The sequence below is a fragment of the Cibotium barometz genome, chromosome 42 (genome assembly GCF_041138505.1).
Source record: "Cibotium barometz isolate CiBa-2024 chromosome 42, ASM4113850v1, whole genome shotgun sequence".
NCBI classification, from domain to species: Eukaryota; Viridiplantae; Streptophyta; class Polypodiopsida; order Cyatheales; family Cibotiaceae; genus Cibotium; species Cibotium barometz.
In genome coordinates, this window is record NC_141087.1 from 28,003,032 (window position 1) to 28,020,195 (window position 17,164).

Here is a 17,164-nt window from a genome sequence, read left to right on the forward strand (position 1 = left end):
GTGGTTGGCACCATCAAGCATCACCTGCTTGTCACCATCCTGTATTTGACCCTACCATGAGAAGAAGCCCATGCCTCAGCTCGCATCATCTACACTCTATCCATGTGTGTTGCTCTCTCTATCACCTAATGGCTGCACATCATCACCACATGGCTACGCAACCACCTGTACCTGCTCAATAGCCTGAGCATAGCAATCGCCTTATACCCCCGCCATCTGCGCACTCCACATTCTGGCGCACCTCTGTTCCAGACACCTATTGCTGCTGAATTCCGCTGCCAACCACTAATCACTGGCCACCTTTCACAGTAGCCCGACTGCTGCTATTACCGGTGGCTGCCTAGTGCCACCCATCTGTTGTGTGCACATAACAGCCTCCTCTGCACATCACCACCTGGTATCTAAATAAACAATAAAAAAACTCCCCTCTGTGTTCCCAGCTCATAGCATTTTTCACTCTGGAGAAGACAAGCGTCGCCGTCTTCTTTTTTAGCTTCGCTGCAGTTGACGCCATCTCCCTACTTCTCTGCAGTCCATGCTCTCTATCTCTCCATTGCCAGCCATCGCACCCAACAGCAACACCTCCCCCCGCTACCACAGGCGGCAACCCTATGAAAAACTCCCTCTCTGATGTCGTCACCAGTCGACCTTCTCTGTCTCCACGCCTGTAGAGTCGACGCAACCCCTTCACGACTTCACTGCAGTCAACGCCAACCTCTCCTTCCTACCAACCGTTCTGGTGACAAGCAGCAACACCTCCCCGCTACCACAGGCGCGGCAACCCTACGAAAAACTCCCTCTCTGACGTCGTCACTAGCCGACCTTCTCTGTCTCCATGCCTGTAGTCGACGCCACCCCTTCACTCCTCTCTACTCTGCAGTCCATGCTCTCTATCTCTCTTGCACTCTTTCGCTGCAGTCGGCACCACCACCTCCTTCTCTTCTACAAACGATGTGCTCTCCCTTTCTCTCTTTTTACTACGCTCTCCTTCCTAGCTTGCAGTCAACGCCACCCCTTCACGACTTCACTGCAGTCGTCTTGCCACCTCTTTACAACGGCTCTTCCCTCTGTATTCCCAGCTCACAGTATTTCCCCCCTCTGGAGAGACAGGCGCCCTTCGTTCCAGCCCCACAGTCGCTCCCGCTCATTCCCTGGAGGAGCGACTCCTTTTCTGCAGATGACCCCCTTGTTCTGGAAAAAACCGCCACCACACCCAAGGCCCAATTCGACATCTTCTCTTCTTGAATCTCCTTGCGCCATCTCCCTCCTGCCACGTACACATCCATCACCTTCCATATGCTTCCCCTTCCAGAACCATCTCATGCACACACTAAATTGGCATCCCCGATAATTAATTGCCCACATGTACTTGCACACCTTCGAATACAACCTACAAGTACTTGCACACCTTCGAATACAACCTACAAGTGCCCATTTTATTTTTTTTGGGACGCACACACATACAGAGCGACCGAATGACTGATACCATCTCTAGCAGACCATGCTCCGGACAAGTCTACGCTTCCAAGATCTCATCATTTTCCTTGCACATACACTTCCATCAAAGCCTAAAGTTTGATTGCCACATATAACCACACATTCAAGATGCCCACGCTGAGTCAATGGGGGTGCTCCATGACTTTACCACAATACGAAACATCACTCATGTACACATGTACAAGTTGAGTTTGGGGTTTTCAAAAATCTTCACACAACGGTGTAGCCATCCTTGTAGAAATATCATAAAAGTATAAGATAATTTTTCTAGATATATTTCTGGAGGACCTTGTTGATCTTAAGAGACTGTATTTTGGGAAGCTATTCGAGGAAATGGAGGGATCCCTGAAGAAACAAGGTGTGGTAGTTCAAACCCTGCTATTGTCAAGGCTACCAAGTGTGCTGTGTTGTTTAGGTGTGTAACATTCTACAAAGCTTACTACTTAGTTGTACTCTTATATTTGTAAACTGAACGAAAATAATAATGTGTAGATGGATTTGTAAGTGCCATGAGGAGAGATATATTGCAGATGTGCCTGTAATCTTAAAAGATTGACACAATCCAAAACATGAGAGCACTATGTATACACAACAGCAGCAGCAACTTCGAGACCTTTGGGATTCAGGGATATATAAGAGATGCCCATTGTTCCTCCAAGTGGCAAATTTCCTAAGAGTGAGAAGGAGATGTATACTCGGGCCTGCAAAGCGAAGCAATTAACCATGGTATGAACTATACAATTAGACATTTCAGTTTATTTTAAATATTTTTTCTTATATCTTTTCGAATCGTGAATTCTATTGTGAAGCCTAGAAGTCTACGTGACCAATCACATGTTCAAGGCAAGGACAAAGATTTTATGAAAGATGAAGGGGATGATAAAGATGAAGAGGATGATGATGATGCACTACAAGGAAAAGCGACCGTAGGCATATTTATAGATGCATTTTGACAACGTGGTTTAAAATGTTACGGGTGCGTTCATAAGAGCGTCTACCGATAGGCATCTATAGGCACGTCTATATCATTATAGACGTGCTTATAGACTCGCCTATAGACGTATCTATAGATGCGTATATAGACGCGCTCTGGAATTTTAAAAAAAATTCTAGAGAGCTGCCTGTGCAAATGTGCAGCTGCATTTTCTGCACATGCAGTTGCATTTTTTGCACAGGCAGCTCTCTGATTTAAGGTACAAAAACAAACCTACAAAACAAATCCCCAGCACCCAAGGGTGCAATAATAATAGAGGAAAGAGAGGAAAGATAGAAAAGCACTTACCTCTTTTTTGTGATATTGAAAGAGAGGATTAGAGGACCTACAAAACCAACAAAAGGGTGAGGAAAGGATTAGTAATGTATACATACAAAAGCTTATGCAATAATAATAGAGGAAAGATAGAAAAGCACTTACCTCTTTTTTGTGATGTTGAAAGAGAGGATTAGAGGACCTACAAAACCAACAAAAGGGTGAGGATAGGATTAGTAATGTATACATACAAAAGCTTATGCAAGCTATGCTAAAGCTTATGCATAAAGCATGCATGAGGCCTTATGCATAAAGCTTTAAGCATATTATGCACTAAGCTTTAAGTATATTATGCATAAAGCTTATGCATAAAGTATGTATGAGGCCTTATGCATAAAGTTATGCATGACCCCTTATGCATAAAGCTATGCATGAGGCTTATGTATATAAAGCTATGCATGAGGCTTATATATATAAAGCACTATGTAAGCCACGCTAGCCTATTGTACCCCGACACTATGCATTAAGCATGCATGCATAGAGCTTAATACATGCATAGATTAAGCTCTATGCATGCATAAAGCTCTATGCATAGAGCTTAATCTATGCATAGATCTCTATGCATTATGAATGCATGCATAGAGCTTAATCTATGCATTAAAAGCACTACGAATAGAGCTTAATGCATAGATTAAGCTCTATGATTGGAGCTCTATTCATAGATTAAGCTCTATGCATAGAGGACCTACAAAACAAAACCCCACTTTTTGGTACATAAAAATAGAGGAAAGAGAGGATAAAAAGATAGGAAAGATAGGAAAGCACTTATCTCTTTTTGGTGATGTTGAAAGAGAAGATTAGAAGACCTATAAAACCAACAAAAGGGTGAGGAAAGGATTAGTAATGCATACATACAAAAGCCCTAAGAACCTAATGCATACATACAAAATCGAAAAGAGAGGAAAGAGAGAAAAGCATTTACCTCTTTTTGGTGAAGTTGAAAGAGAGGATTATAAGACTTACAAAACAAAACAAAACAAAAAGTTGAGAAAAGAATTAGTACTACAAAACCCTAAAACTGTGAATAGCATGGATACACAAGGAGGTTTAAGCCTTATGCATAAGGAGGATTAAGTATAAGCCTCTTAGGCTTATGCATAAGAAAGAGAGAGAGAGAGAGAGAGAGAGAGAGAGAGAGAGAGAGAGAGAAGAGAATACCATTCAAAAATTTTAAACATAAGAAGCTTATGCATTAGAGAGAGAGAAAGAGAGAGAGAAAGAGAATACCAATTAAAACTCTAATTCTAAACATACCATTCAAAAACCATGAATATATGAAGAGGTGGGAGAGACAAGTGGGATAGAGATTACCTTGTGGGGTGAGAGGAATCATCCTTTTGGGAGGAGACTTGGGAGGAGACTTTGTGAGGAGAGGACAAAGGGTGAGGTGCAGCCATCATGAGAAACAGGTACAGCGCACAGGGAGCAGAGGGGAGGGAAGCGAAAATAGTTATGACATCCACGCGGGCGGGATTATTCCTCCTCGAATTTTTTTTTAACAGAGCGTCTATAGGTGCATTTGTGGCACGTCTATATCAGTATAGACGTGCTTATAGACGTGCTTATAGACGCGCATATAGCCTCATAAATAACCACGTAAATAGCCACGTAAAACCCACCAAATCGTAAATTTTCCCATGGCCTCTCTCTCACTTCCATCTCTCTCTAGTTTGCGCGTCTATGTTGCGCATCTATGTTCTCATTCTCTTGTAGTGATGAAGGGAAAAAAGTGCCAAAGAAGAATGCAACGAAGGGAAAGAATAAAGGAAAGGCACTACAAGAAGAGGATGACTCTGATACCTCTCCATCAGAATATGACAAAAGCGATTCTGATGATAGCACTCACAAAATTGAGGCAACCCCAAAAATTGAAGAAGAGGGTCATACAACAACACAGGCAGGGAACTCTTTTACTTATGGTTCATTGGTATTATTGTTACATTGTTTGGATACTAATATAGATTAAGTTGTGGATCTAGATAAGCTTGGCAAGAGGTGAAGCGCCAAATGCACCATTGTGACATAATCATCCACCTAGCCTCCTGGGTGACTTGACCCCAATCCAAATGAATTTTCCACGTATGGTTTTACTCATTGGTAATGATAGTGTAATGTATACGTGTGGTGCATGCATTTACAAAATGTACGATTTGTAAAAGTGTCTCATTGTACCCCGATAGTAGTCCTTGGCATTCCGAGCGAACATCAAAGTGCTAGTTCCTCTACCATTATAGAAGCCTCGGCGCGTTAACAAGTGTAATAATCAAATGTGACCACATGTGAAAGGATTGTAAAGGTGTGTCTTTTATATCCACTAATGACAATTGATGTGTAACTCTACTCAACATGGTGTGGTAGGACATCATTTTACAAAGATGAGGGCATTTGTTGGGGATCCTTTGAAGATAGGCCATGCAATTTTGAACCAGGAGTGTCCACATGAGCTAGTACATGTATTTGATGTGTTGTTGCAGAAGGTCAAAGAGGGAGACATGACCTTTAGTGTTAAAGGTGTCAATACAAGCACAGCGTGTGATTGTATTGTAGTAGTGAGGTTGTCGATAGGAGGTTCTGTTTATGACTACCCCAATGATGTGGTCCCACCATAGAATCTCTACACATGTGAGTGATGAGATGATTTTCCCTTCATTAGACCTTATATGTTGTGTGTATGTCATTCTTACGTTTTTTTGTGTGTCATTATATGATGCCAGGTAGATGGAGAGGAGCCTGTATTGCTTTAGATTTGTGAGACTATCGTAGATGACAATGGCTCTATTATTGTTATTGGTACTGTGTATCAAGTGGTAACTATTATAGCGCAGGCCGAGCGCTCTGGCTTCTCCTTAAACACCTTGGTGAATGTGTGATGTACAATATAGATTGGAAAGGTGTTTGGACAAGAGGTAAGGAACACTAACCATAGAGGTTTCTACAAAAAATCATCTCATACTCGTGCAGATACATGCCCTCGTCTCGCTGCTACCTTCACGAGCATATTTGGACAAAACCATACAAAACCTTTCTCACCTAATTATATCATTGATCCTTCCAACATGATGCACTAGGGCAGATGTCTAGATGGGACAACATGGCGAGGTATGGAGTTAACATTTTTGGACTCTAAAATAAGGGCATTACATTTTTTGGTGGAATTAAGAGATGTTTTGCAGGTGGATCTCAGCGTGGATATGACTTTTGGGATAGCTTGTTGAAGCGTCATCATGTAAAAAAAGGGCAAGTGATAGTGGACCTTTATGCTGGAAGTGGAGATTGTGCTATGGTAGCACAAAAATTAAGCATGAACATTGTTTGTATTAATCTCGAAGAGGACGTAGTGGAGGGTGTCTTGATGAAGATTTCATTGTAGTAGTGTAGTACACATATTTATTTGTGAATATTTAAGTGAATGGGTTTAGCAATTGTAGTAGTGTAGTAAACATATTTATTTGTGAATATTTAAGTGACTGAGTTTAGCAATTATTTTTTATTGTGTCATGATCTTATTTTTCATATTAAAAAAGAGAGAAAGAGAGAGAGAGAGCGAGAGCAACGCATGTTGGGGTTTTGAAATAAGATATCATTCACAGTTTCAATGATGTTTATGTACAACATGTCATACAAAGCAATAAAGAATTGACATTTTTTGTATTGTGTGGATGAATAAGGTAGTGAAGAGTTTGTAGACTCGAGGATTTATACGTAAAACATGTGTTAAGTGTGATGTGTTGAGAAATGAGAAGGAAATATAGAGAGAGTGAGTAAAGAGAAGGACAACAAGAGAGAGAGAGAGAGAGAGAGAGAGAGAGAGAGAGAGAGAGAGAGAGAGAGAGAAGGACAGAACGATAGAAAGGGTGAGAAAGAGAGAGAGCAAAGAGAAGGGTAGAGAGAGATACATGGAGAGGATAGAGAGAGTGAGTAGAGAGAGAGAGAGAGAGAGAGAGAGAGAGAGAGAGAGAGAGAGAGAGCAAAGAGAAGGACAGAACGATCAAAAGGGTGAGAAAGAGAGAGAGCAAAGAGAAGAGTAGAGAGAGAGACATGGAGAGGATAGAGAGAGTGAGTAAAGAGAATGATAGAGAGAGTGAGACAAGGAGAGGATAGAGAGAGCTACAAAAGAGAGAGAAGGATAGAGAGAGTTAGCAAGGGAGGATAGAGAGAGTGAGTAAAGAGAAGGATAGAGAGAGAGTGAGCAAAGAGATGGATAGAGAGAGGAGGAAACAACAGAGAGAGAGAGAGAGAGAGAGAGAGAGAGAGAGAGAGAGAAGCAGGATAAGAGGTAAAAGAAGGAGAGAGAGAGAGAGAGAGAGAGAGAGAGAGGGAGGATAAGATGTAAGAGAAGGATAGAGAGAGTTAGCGAGGGAGGATAGAGAGAGTGAGTAAAGAGAAGGATAGAGAGAGTGAGAAAAGAGATGGGATATAGAGAGAGAGGAGGAAATAGAGAGCGAGAGAGAGAAGGAGGATAAGGAATAAGAGAAGGATAGAGAGAGAGAGAGAGAGAGAGAGAGAGAGAGAGGAATGATAGATAGAGAGAATGAGCAAAGAGACATATATAGAGAGAGAAGAGCAACAAAAAGACTTGGATGTTGGCTGGAGAGAGGGAGAGAAAGGGACGATGGTAATAGATAGAGAGAGAAAGGAAGGAGCAAGGTTGGTGGTGGAGGGGGCTGGGCTATGGGCGAAGATGGTGGTGTGGCAATAGTTAGAGAGAGATTATTCAAGTAGAGAGAGAGGGCAGCCAAGAAAAGCTCCCTCCACCAAGCTCCCTCGATGACCATTCCCCATTTACAGGTCACCTCTCTTAGTTTATTCTATGCTAAGGGGGGTGATATTTAACTTTTAAACGACCATGGAGTGTGGATGGCTCAGATACTTTTTGGTAAATCTTGGTGTTGGATAGCAGTCCTGTACCTCTATCTTCACTGCTAGCCAACATACATTAGCTATTTGTAAGGAACCTAGTGTTTCATGCTCGTACAAAGCACATTGAGGTGCATTATGATTATGTTAGGGAGAGGCTCATTATAGGTAAGATTAGTGCAGTTTTTCACAAGTTATTAAGAAGTGCTAGGAAATGCCCTTTGGTGGACTATTATTCATGACGGAAATGAGAGCAATCATACATGAACATAATAAAAACCCCAGGCCCCCATGCTTTTTGATCTGGTCAAAATACTAGTTAAAATATAAAATAAAGCTACCTTGCATCAAATTGTAGACACTTGATTGGTGAGATTAATTGAGTGATGTTTCCTAAGAGTTATTTGATGGGCACATATAACATTGTTATATAGTAATATACTATCTAGTATCATCTTTCCTTTGGATGATAGGAGTACGATGGATGACCACACGATTCAATGAGGGGTTAGGGCCTCGAATGGTACATGCAAGTACTTTAACCAAGTATAAATTCTCATCAGCCCTTGAACTTGTCAAGGGCAAACCCCAAATTTTCATATGTATTTATTTTCCTTGATTTTCTTTCCCCCTTTTTAATTCAATGTCACCTTTTAAGTTTGTCAAGGGAAAACCCCAAAATTGCATATGTATTTATTTCCTTGATTTTTTCCCCTTTTCAATTAAATGCCAACTTTCACTCTTGAATTTGTCAAGGGCAAACCCCAAAATTTCATCTGTATTTATTTCCCCACCTTTCTAGATTGAGACTCCCATATTATATTATTTGATTTGTTTCTTGGAATAAAAATTTTAAAATTTGAAGCCTTCGTATAAGGCATCAAAGCCCTTTAGTCTTTTGCTACCCTATTTATACTTTGGTGGATGATAGGAGTATGATGGATGACCACACAATTCAATGAGGGGTTAGGGCCTTGAATGGTACATGCAAGTACTTTAACAAAGTATAAATTCTCATTAGCCCTTGAACTTGTCAAGGGCAATTCAATGAGGGGTTAGGGCCTCGAATGGTACATGCAAGTACTTTAACAAAGTATAAATTCTCATTAGCCCTTGAACTTGTCAAGGGCAAACCCCAAAATTTCACATGTATTTATTTTCCTTGATTTTCTTTCCCCCTTTTTAATTCAATATCACCTTTTAAGATTTTCCTTGAGTTTGTCAAGGGAAAACCCCAAAATTGCATATGTATTTATTTCCTTGATTTTTTCCCCCTTTTCAATTAAATGCCAACTTTCACTCTTGAATTTGTCAAGGGCAAAGCCCAAAATTTCATATGTATTTATTTCCCCACCTTTCTAGATTGAGACTCCTAGATTATATTATTTGATTTGTTTCTTGGAATAAAAATGTTGAAATTTGAAGCCTTCATATAGGGCATCAAAGCCCTTTAGCCTTTTAAAGAGAAGGAAAATAGGGTAGCAAAAGAAAGGCAATTTTTTTGGGAAAGTTTCTCTAAACTTTAGAGATAATCATGCATAGTTAGTTAATTTTTGAAGGTCAAGTTAGTTTAGGGCCTTGGCTACATCTGTATATCTCTATATATATATTATATTATCTATGCATCTATTAATTGAAGGTTCCAAGTGGTTGAGAAGCTAACAAGTGGTAGGAGAAGCAGCCATAATTTTGAAATTTCTAGAGGAGAAACTAACACGCTTGGGTTCACGCTCGGGAAAAGATTCACGCCTGGGAAAAGATTCACTCACACTTGCGCTCTTGAAAACACATACCATTACAGTTACTTTGTGTGTAAAAACACATAAATTGAGCGTGATATATATGCCATTCCAAACAATGCCGTAGCATCGCTGGGTCCTATACTAGTATTATATAAAGGAAGAGATTCGCAAAACTACCATGTGACAACAATTTGGAGGTTCAAGAAAAGCAAAGGAAGTTTGAGAAAGTTAGGATAAAATTTAAATTTGGAGGTTTGAAACTAGTATTATATAAAGGAAGAGATTCGCAAAGCTACCATGTGACAACAATTTGGAGGTTCAAGAAAAGCAGAGGAAGTTTGAGAGAGTTATGATAAAATTTGAATTTAGAGGTTTGAAAAGAAATGAGAATCATCAGGGTTCAGCGCACTAGTGCGCCTAAAAGTCAAATCAAAGCTGGCGATTTTGGCACTGCCATGATCCATGTGAAAAGTGCGTGTGTGTGCACCCAGTGTACCCACACGATTTTTTTTTTTAAAAGTTGGGCGTTAGGAAGCGGGCTTAGTACCCATGGGACCCCCCTTATCCCACAAAGCAGGGGCATGGGTTCGAACCCTGCTGGCTACCCTGATTGATGCCTCACCCTTGAAGCGTACCCACACGATTTTGCCTAAAAGTCAAAGCAAAGCTGTAATTGAAGGCGATTTTGCCACTGCCATGATCCATGTGAAAAGTGCGTGTTGACGTGATGGGCTTTGAAGTTTTCTACGGCCACGGGTGAACAACTTTTACAAGGAAATGCTTAGCCTTATCCAGATACCATTGGCGACTGGTCATGATGTAGCTTGCACCGTGCACCTTCATTTTAGACCTTGTGGAAATCGTGTTGCAATTTGCACACAGTAGGAACACGGCAAGACCCCCCCAACCCCTTTAAAAGCGCCCTCAAGTTCTGTCAATTTCCGGTGTTCTACTTAGCTCTTCATACTGCGTTGTCCTGTGGTTGTGCTTGCATTACATTTCTGCCAGTGCTTTTGCTGTTGCTCCCTCCAGGTAGTCGGAGAGCTTCAATGTCTTCAGAGGGCGCTCATGATTCTGCAAGCGAGAGAAAACACCATAAGCGTTCCCATCAACATGGCCCAGATGTAGCCGTAGCCAAAACCCTTAAGCGTCCGCATCAACATGGCGCTGCAGCTGTAGCAGCTGCTCCCCATAGTGAACCTCTCGTCTTGCGCAGTAAGAGCTTGCTGGGTACCCAGGCTGTCGATCCACAAGACAACAAGTCACACGCGGTGATCTACCGCTACGCTCTGGGAGATGATAAGGAGGAGGTGGACTTGACCAAGGCCGTCCCGCGTGAGACCGTGCTCGACTTCTTTTACCCGCACGTGCTGGAGGCCGGCGGGGCGAAGAGGAAGCAGGAGAGCCTGGATTGGCTTAAGCAGAGGAGAGATGTGTTCCTTCTTGCCTTCGAGGCTGTGCAAGAGTTGGCGGCAGATGACAAGTGGTCCTTCTACCAGATAGCGGGCATCCACGGCTTGCCGCACGCTCCCTACGATGGCGACGAAGGCGACTGGGACCCTTCCAACCCAGATTGGTGGGGGGGCTACTGCCAGCATGGAACCCCTCTCTTCCCCACCTGGCATCGCCCCTACATGATGCTGCTGGAGCAGTCCATCATCCGGCAAGCCAAGCTCCTGGCCAGCACGCTCTCTCAAGCACAAGAGAAGCAAGCAGTTCTGGACATAGCAGACCAGCTCCGCTTCCCTTACTGGGACTGGGCCAGCCACAGCACTAGAATCCTCGGGCTCCCCGACATCTTCACCTCCACAGAAATCTCCTTATCTTATGCATGGAAATCCTTCTCCAGGACCAAAATCCCCAACCCCCTCAAATCCTTCGTCCTCCCAGTGAATGTAGGCAAGCCCATTAGCTCCTCTGATGTCTTCAACCCCACCGCTAAGCCCAATTATGTAGTCCCCTCTGAGGGCACGCCCTTCACCCCTCAAGGTTACCCCACAGTCCGCCATGTGAACTCCTCCTACATGTCCCAGAATGATCAGCTCAATGTGACCGTGATGAGAAATTCAGGCACCACCCTGGTGGAAGGGGTGCATGCTATGTTCCGGCATAACCAATGGCTGCCTTTCTCCAACCACTTTTGGTCGGAGGAAACCCATGGCGATGGCAGCCAGTTCGGTCACTACTCTTCTCTGGAGCTCGTGCATGATTTCGTACACGGCACCGTAGGGGGTGCAGGGGGTCAAATGAGCTATCCCGAGATAGCTGCATTTGATCCTATCTTCTTCTTCCATCACGCCAATGTTGATCGCTTGATAGCTTTATGGCAATACTGCTACCCTCACGCGTGGATTCCAGAGAAGCCTCTGCAGCTAGATCATGATGGTACATACACCGAAAAACCAGATAGTGAAGCCAATGCTTCCTCTGATCTCACCCCCTTCAGGCGCTCCAATGAGGGGAAGAAGTTTGTGACTTCCAATGATGTCCGCCTTGTCGATGCTGACTGTGGTTACAGCTACCCAGAGATACTGCAAGCTCGCAAGGAGTCCTGGAGCTCAGCTAAAATGCTCGCCTATGTCACGAAGCTTTATGAGCCGCCACAGAACTTTCTTCACAGATGGGTGCTTGTGGTGGAGAGGATACAGAAGCGAGCTTTCAACGGGCCCTTCAGCATACGTGTGTTTTTGAGCAAGCCAGATGCCAGTGCAGAGACGCCGCTGAACTCACCCAACTTTGCAGGAGAGATCTGTGTGTTTGCGAGGTCCAACGCGGTGAGGTGCGCTAATTGTGATAAGCAGAAGTGCATGAGGGGCTCCCTTGATCTTACAAAGACGATGGTGAGGTTGGGTATAACGACCGCGGAGCAGTTGAATGATACCGTCGATCCGTTTAGCAATGAGGGAGGCCCTCCGTCGAACCCGTTGGCGGAAGCCGGGTCCGTCACTGTTGTGTTCGTGGGCCTCAACGGCCGGCAGCTCGACCCACGCAGCGTTGGCGGGTGGGAAGGACCCAAGCTCTCCCTCTACTTCCAAGAGGGCGTGCCCAATGAAGACGTCAACGAGTTTCTGGTCCAGAACATTGACGTGACAGTCCACAAGTTTGCCTTGACCAGCTCATAGGTTTCGATTCGAGTAAAATAATCGAATAAATAAGCCCTATGGTGTAACTTATAAGTTTTTTTCACTGTACCTACATGCTAAATGCTAAAGGTTGTGATCCTTTGTCGCCTTTATTCATTGCCACTCAATGTCCAAACTAGTGAACGTTGAAAAAACACAATGTTTCTCCACTACCTTAATTCTTTTCAAGTGGGTCTAGTAGCAAGCCTCATTTGAAGGGTGGCCCCATTATTTTAGCAACATAGATTTCTAATCACTTTTCTTTGTTTTTAACTAAGAATGGCATACTAAAAGACCTCATAAATTAAGCTTTTCTTTTGATGGGTAAACTTTTTAGTTCTCTTACATGAATGGTAAAATGTCTCAAAAATGGCTTCATACTTAAAAGGCTTCAAATAGAGATTTGCCTAGTACTAGTTAGTGTATGTAGCCATGTGTCCTTTCTCTATCTTTTTATGTTGTGCGAGTTATTTGTATCAGTGTTTGTTTAATTGTGGTTTATTTATGATTATCTTTGTAAACAATTGATTAGAGCATGCATTCGTTATTCTTAAACCTATAATGTAAGTACTCCTACATGAGACACTTTTATGCTAAGTCAGTATGATAAGAATACACAATAGCGGAAGCTCAATCAAACAAAATACAAGCACTGTGAATTGTAGAAAGAAGTGGAGAGTAATAAATATTACTACTTGCAAAAACTTGATTACAAACTAATGGCATTTGTCCACTTGTGTGCTCTGGGTAAGGAGCTTTGATGGCAACCTAGACAGACTTTAGGCGGAGGATGTCTTGATTATAAGAGTGCTTGAACACAATGAACTTGGTATCAATGTTTGTCTAATTATGATTTATTTATGATTATCTTTGTAAAACAATTAATAAGAGCAAGCATTAGTTGCTCTTAAACCTATAATGTAAGTGATCATACATGAGGCACTTTTATGCTAAGTTAGTACCTACTCCAAAGTAAACAATTTATATCCAAGCATATACCACTTTAGCATTGTTAAATATTTTAGTCTTGAGGTCTATCTCATGTAAAAAAAATATCTAAATTCTTGTTTGCAAATAGAGGAATTAACTAGGTGTTTGGACTTGAGGTTGCCCATGGGGCTAACCCTGCCACATTACCGGACTGACTTGGTTGAACATATTTTCTACCAAGTCATCCATGCTCATGTCCTTGACTAGACTCTAGCTAGTGCTGATTGGGTACTCTTGACTATTGAGACTTTGGATGATGTATCTCCTATCTCTTGGTTTAGATGGACGACTTATACATCCTTGTCTTGAAGATTGTCTACTTGTAGGTAATTATCTCATGGTTAAAGATGTAGTGTCTAGATTGTAGAGATGGTCATGAAGCCTCTTACTCTTGAGATTGATCATAAATCGATCGATTAAGCGATAAGCACATCCAATCTCTCTCGACGACAGGGATTACATCTCATGTGCAGATACTTGGTTCTAGCAATGTAGTCTCGGATTCCTTCTCTTCTTCTTGCTTGAGGTTATAGATTTGTGTGATAGGGATCCATCTAGCTCCACTAGGCAAGAATCCTACAATGAATGCGTGTCTCAAGACCTCATGGCTAGCCTTTTTGACAAGGTTTAGAGACCTAAAGCACTTGGCATGCTTTTCCTTCAAGGCAAAGTTGAAAAGAACATACCTTGGTGTGGGATCATCAATCCTTCCTGTGGCCACACAAATTTGATCAAACTTTTTTAGGTACTAAATGGGATCTCAAGCTCCATCAAAATTGGTCATTATCCTTGACATGTGTGGATTGGCGTGGTTTTGCCCAACCTGAGCCTCTAGGTTCTATGTTTGTGGAAACCACCCTTTCCATTTTAAATGACATCCTAGAAGCATGTCTTCTGTGTATTCATGTGTCGGTGAAACTTAAGGGAGTGATCTCAAGCTCCATCAAAATTGGTCATTATCCTTGACATGTGTGGATTGGCGTGGTTTTGCCCAACCTGAGCCTCTAGGTTCTATGTTTGTGGAAACTACCCTTTCCATTTTAAATGACATCCTAGAAGCATGTCTTCTGTGTATTCATGTGTCGGTGAAACTTAAGGGAGTGGTTGAACAAAACTCTCCGTTTTAAGGTTTACTATGCTTTATCCCATGGGGTTGGGCTGTGTGGTTTCCAATGGTACTTCTCCTCCATTGGCTTGGCTTTGATGCTGCAAAGCTCATTTGTAGCTGGGGACAAGTTATGTGAATGTCCTTGTGGATCCCTTTGGTTTGAGGTAGTATTAGACATTGGCTCTTTACCCTTCCCCATGTTCCTTTTGTTGCTCGTTTTTTAATGGAGAAGTAGAACATGGTTCTATGGTAAAGAAGCTTCTATAATAGGCTCCTTGTTTGAGAAGTTATAACTTCTATATGTGCCTTCCGTTGGGTGTTTTGAGGAACACTTATCCTTAATGGTACAACAAAAGAGATATGTCTCGATTAACGTAATTGCGGTTATTGGCCACTTGTTGGTTGTGGGGTCAATTTGGGATAAACCTAGCTCAGGACCAACACCAAATGTTTGAAACATTGTGGCATCGATAGTTTGACCACTTCTTGAGAGAGAAAAGCTCAAAGTTCATGGTCATGCTCTCGCTTCTTCACTAGACCTTCACCTAAAAATAGGGTGGTTTAATGCCCTTTTCATAAAGTTTATGGCACTACATAGCCAGTTGTTGATGAATCTGTGACTTAAAGGACTATAGTAGCTCTTGTTTCCCTGGAGACATGAGTCTACAAGCATGAACCTAGAGATGTGAGTAGCACAAAAAGATTCGAAAAATGCAAAAACGCAAACTAAAAGAAATATTTATTTTTTGTAGTTTGAGTAGAATATACACATGTTTGAAATGAGTTTTAGACTTACATGAGGAAGCACTAATAGAAAATATTTCACGAGAGTGAAACCTTTGATACGAACATGATCCACTACAAGAGATAAGGGGAATGTAGAGGAGAGGGAGAGCTTGATTTCCTTTTAAGCAAACACACACACACAAGAGAGAGAAACACAAGCAAATGGATGGCTGAATTTTCTTCTATCTTCTTCACTTCTCTAAAAACATAAACTAAAGAGGTAAGGGTATGTACTATATGGAAAAGTACTCTCCTCCTATAGCATATAATAGTTGAACCACTAGAAGCATATCAACCATAATCTCATCAACCGTGCCAGTGGCATAAGTGTAGAAGCTATCCCCTAGGTGGGTTATAATGTCCACAACACTAGTTAAGCTTGATATCTCAACACTTCCCCTCGAGCTTACCTCCACATGCTGCACTCCAAGTAAGCTCCTAAACTTGTAGAGCTTCTCTTTACCAGGTGCCTTGTGAATATGCCAGCCACTTGATCCTATGTGCTGATATATACCAGATCCACATCACTTTCTAGAACCTTCTTCCTCACAAAGTGATAATGCACCTTAATGTGCTTCATCCTAGCACATCCTAGCATGATAGAGTGAAAAACTGGCTAGTTGTATGCTACTCATATTATCATAATAAATGAAAATGGCTCTATTCACAAGCTCACCCATATCACTAAGTAATTTATGGAACCAAGCTATCTCACAAGCTGCCACCATAGCAGCGCCCTTGTACTCTACATTTGTACTTCATGTGAGTTATTTCTTGCTACTCCAACTCACAGCAAAAGAAAATGACGCCACTGGTAGATCTCCTATTTGTGATAATACCAGCATCTGTGTACCCATGTAGTTGTGTCTCTATGATGCCGGCCTCATAAAAAGTCCATAATCAATTGTGGACTTTATGTACTTGAGAATCCATCTAGCCACATCCAAGTATGGCTTCTTAAAGCCTTGCATAAACTGACTCATAATTCTAACATCATAGCTGAAGTCTAGTCTAGTAATGTTGGTCATGTAGATCAAGGTACCCACTATGTGCCTGTACATAGTGAGGTCCTCCAAAATCTCACCTATATCAGCCAAAGCTTTGTGTTTTGCTCCAATGGTACTGAAATAGGCTTACAACCTGTCATATTATACTTGGATAATATATCCAAGCCATGCTACCTCTATAATAATAAAATGCCATGAGGTGATCTCACCACCTCTATACCTAAGAAATATAGTAGCTCATCCAAATCCTTCATTCTCAAACTTCTGATTCAAAAGCATCTTGACATCATGTATGTCAACATCACTATCACCAGTGATAATCAAGTCATTCACATAAATGACTAATAGTATGATTTCTCTATTTGTCTTTTTTACATAAAGTAAAAAATCTGCATTGGATATCTGAAATCCAATGGTAACAAGATGCTCCCTGGTCTTGTTTGACCATGCTCTAGGTGACTGCTTCAAACTATACAAGGATTTGTATAACATGTACACATAAAATCTGGGTGTGCATCACTCTCATAACTCCATGCTTGTATCATGTATATTTATTCTTACAAAGTACCATGCAAGAAAGAATTCTTTACATCCATACGATATAAAGACCAACCCTTCACTGATGAAGCCATAGCAATAACAATTCTCATAGTTGCCATTCTCACAATCGGGCTGAATGTTATCTCAAAGTCAATACCATAGGTGTCTGCACATAAGCCTTGGCAAAACCAATATTGCCTGCTCAT

The 17,164-nt window shown here is 41.8% G+C and overlaps 1 protein-coding gene across 1 annotated transcript; it reads left to right on the forward strand.

The window, feature by feature from the left end:
• The first annotated feature begins 10,284 nt into the window (after positions 1–10,284).
• Positions 10,285–12,627, forward strand: LOC147614338 (tyrosinase-like). The gene has a single exon (XM_086780891.1). It carries the CDS (start codon positions 10,455–10,457, stop codon positions 12,525–12,527), a length of 2,073 nt encoding a protein of 690 aa, XP_086637017.1. The 5' UTR covers positions 10,285–10,454; the 3' UTR covers positions 12,528–12,627.
• The last annotated feature ends 4,537 nt before the right edge of the window (positions 12,628–17,164 follow it).

Bases quoted from the DNA above. Each gene is read 5' to 3' on its own strand.
- LOC147614338 (XM_086780891.1), top strand. From the start codon at position 10,455: ATGTCTTCAGAGGGCGCTCATGATTCTGCAAGCGAGAGAAAACACCAT.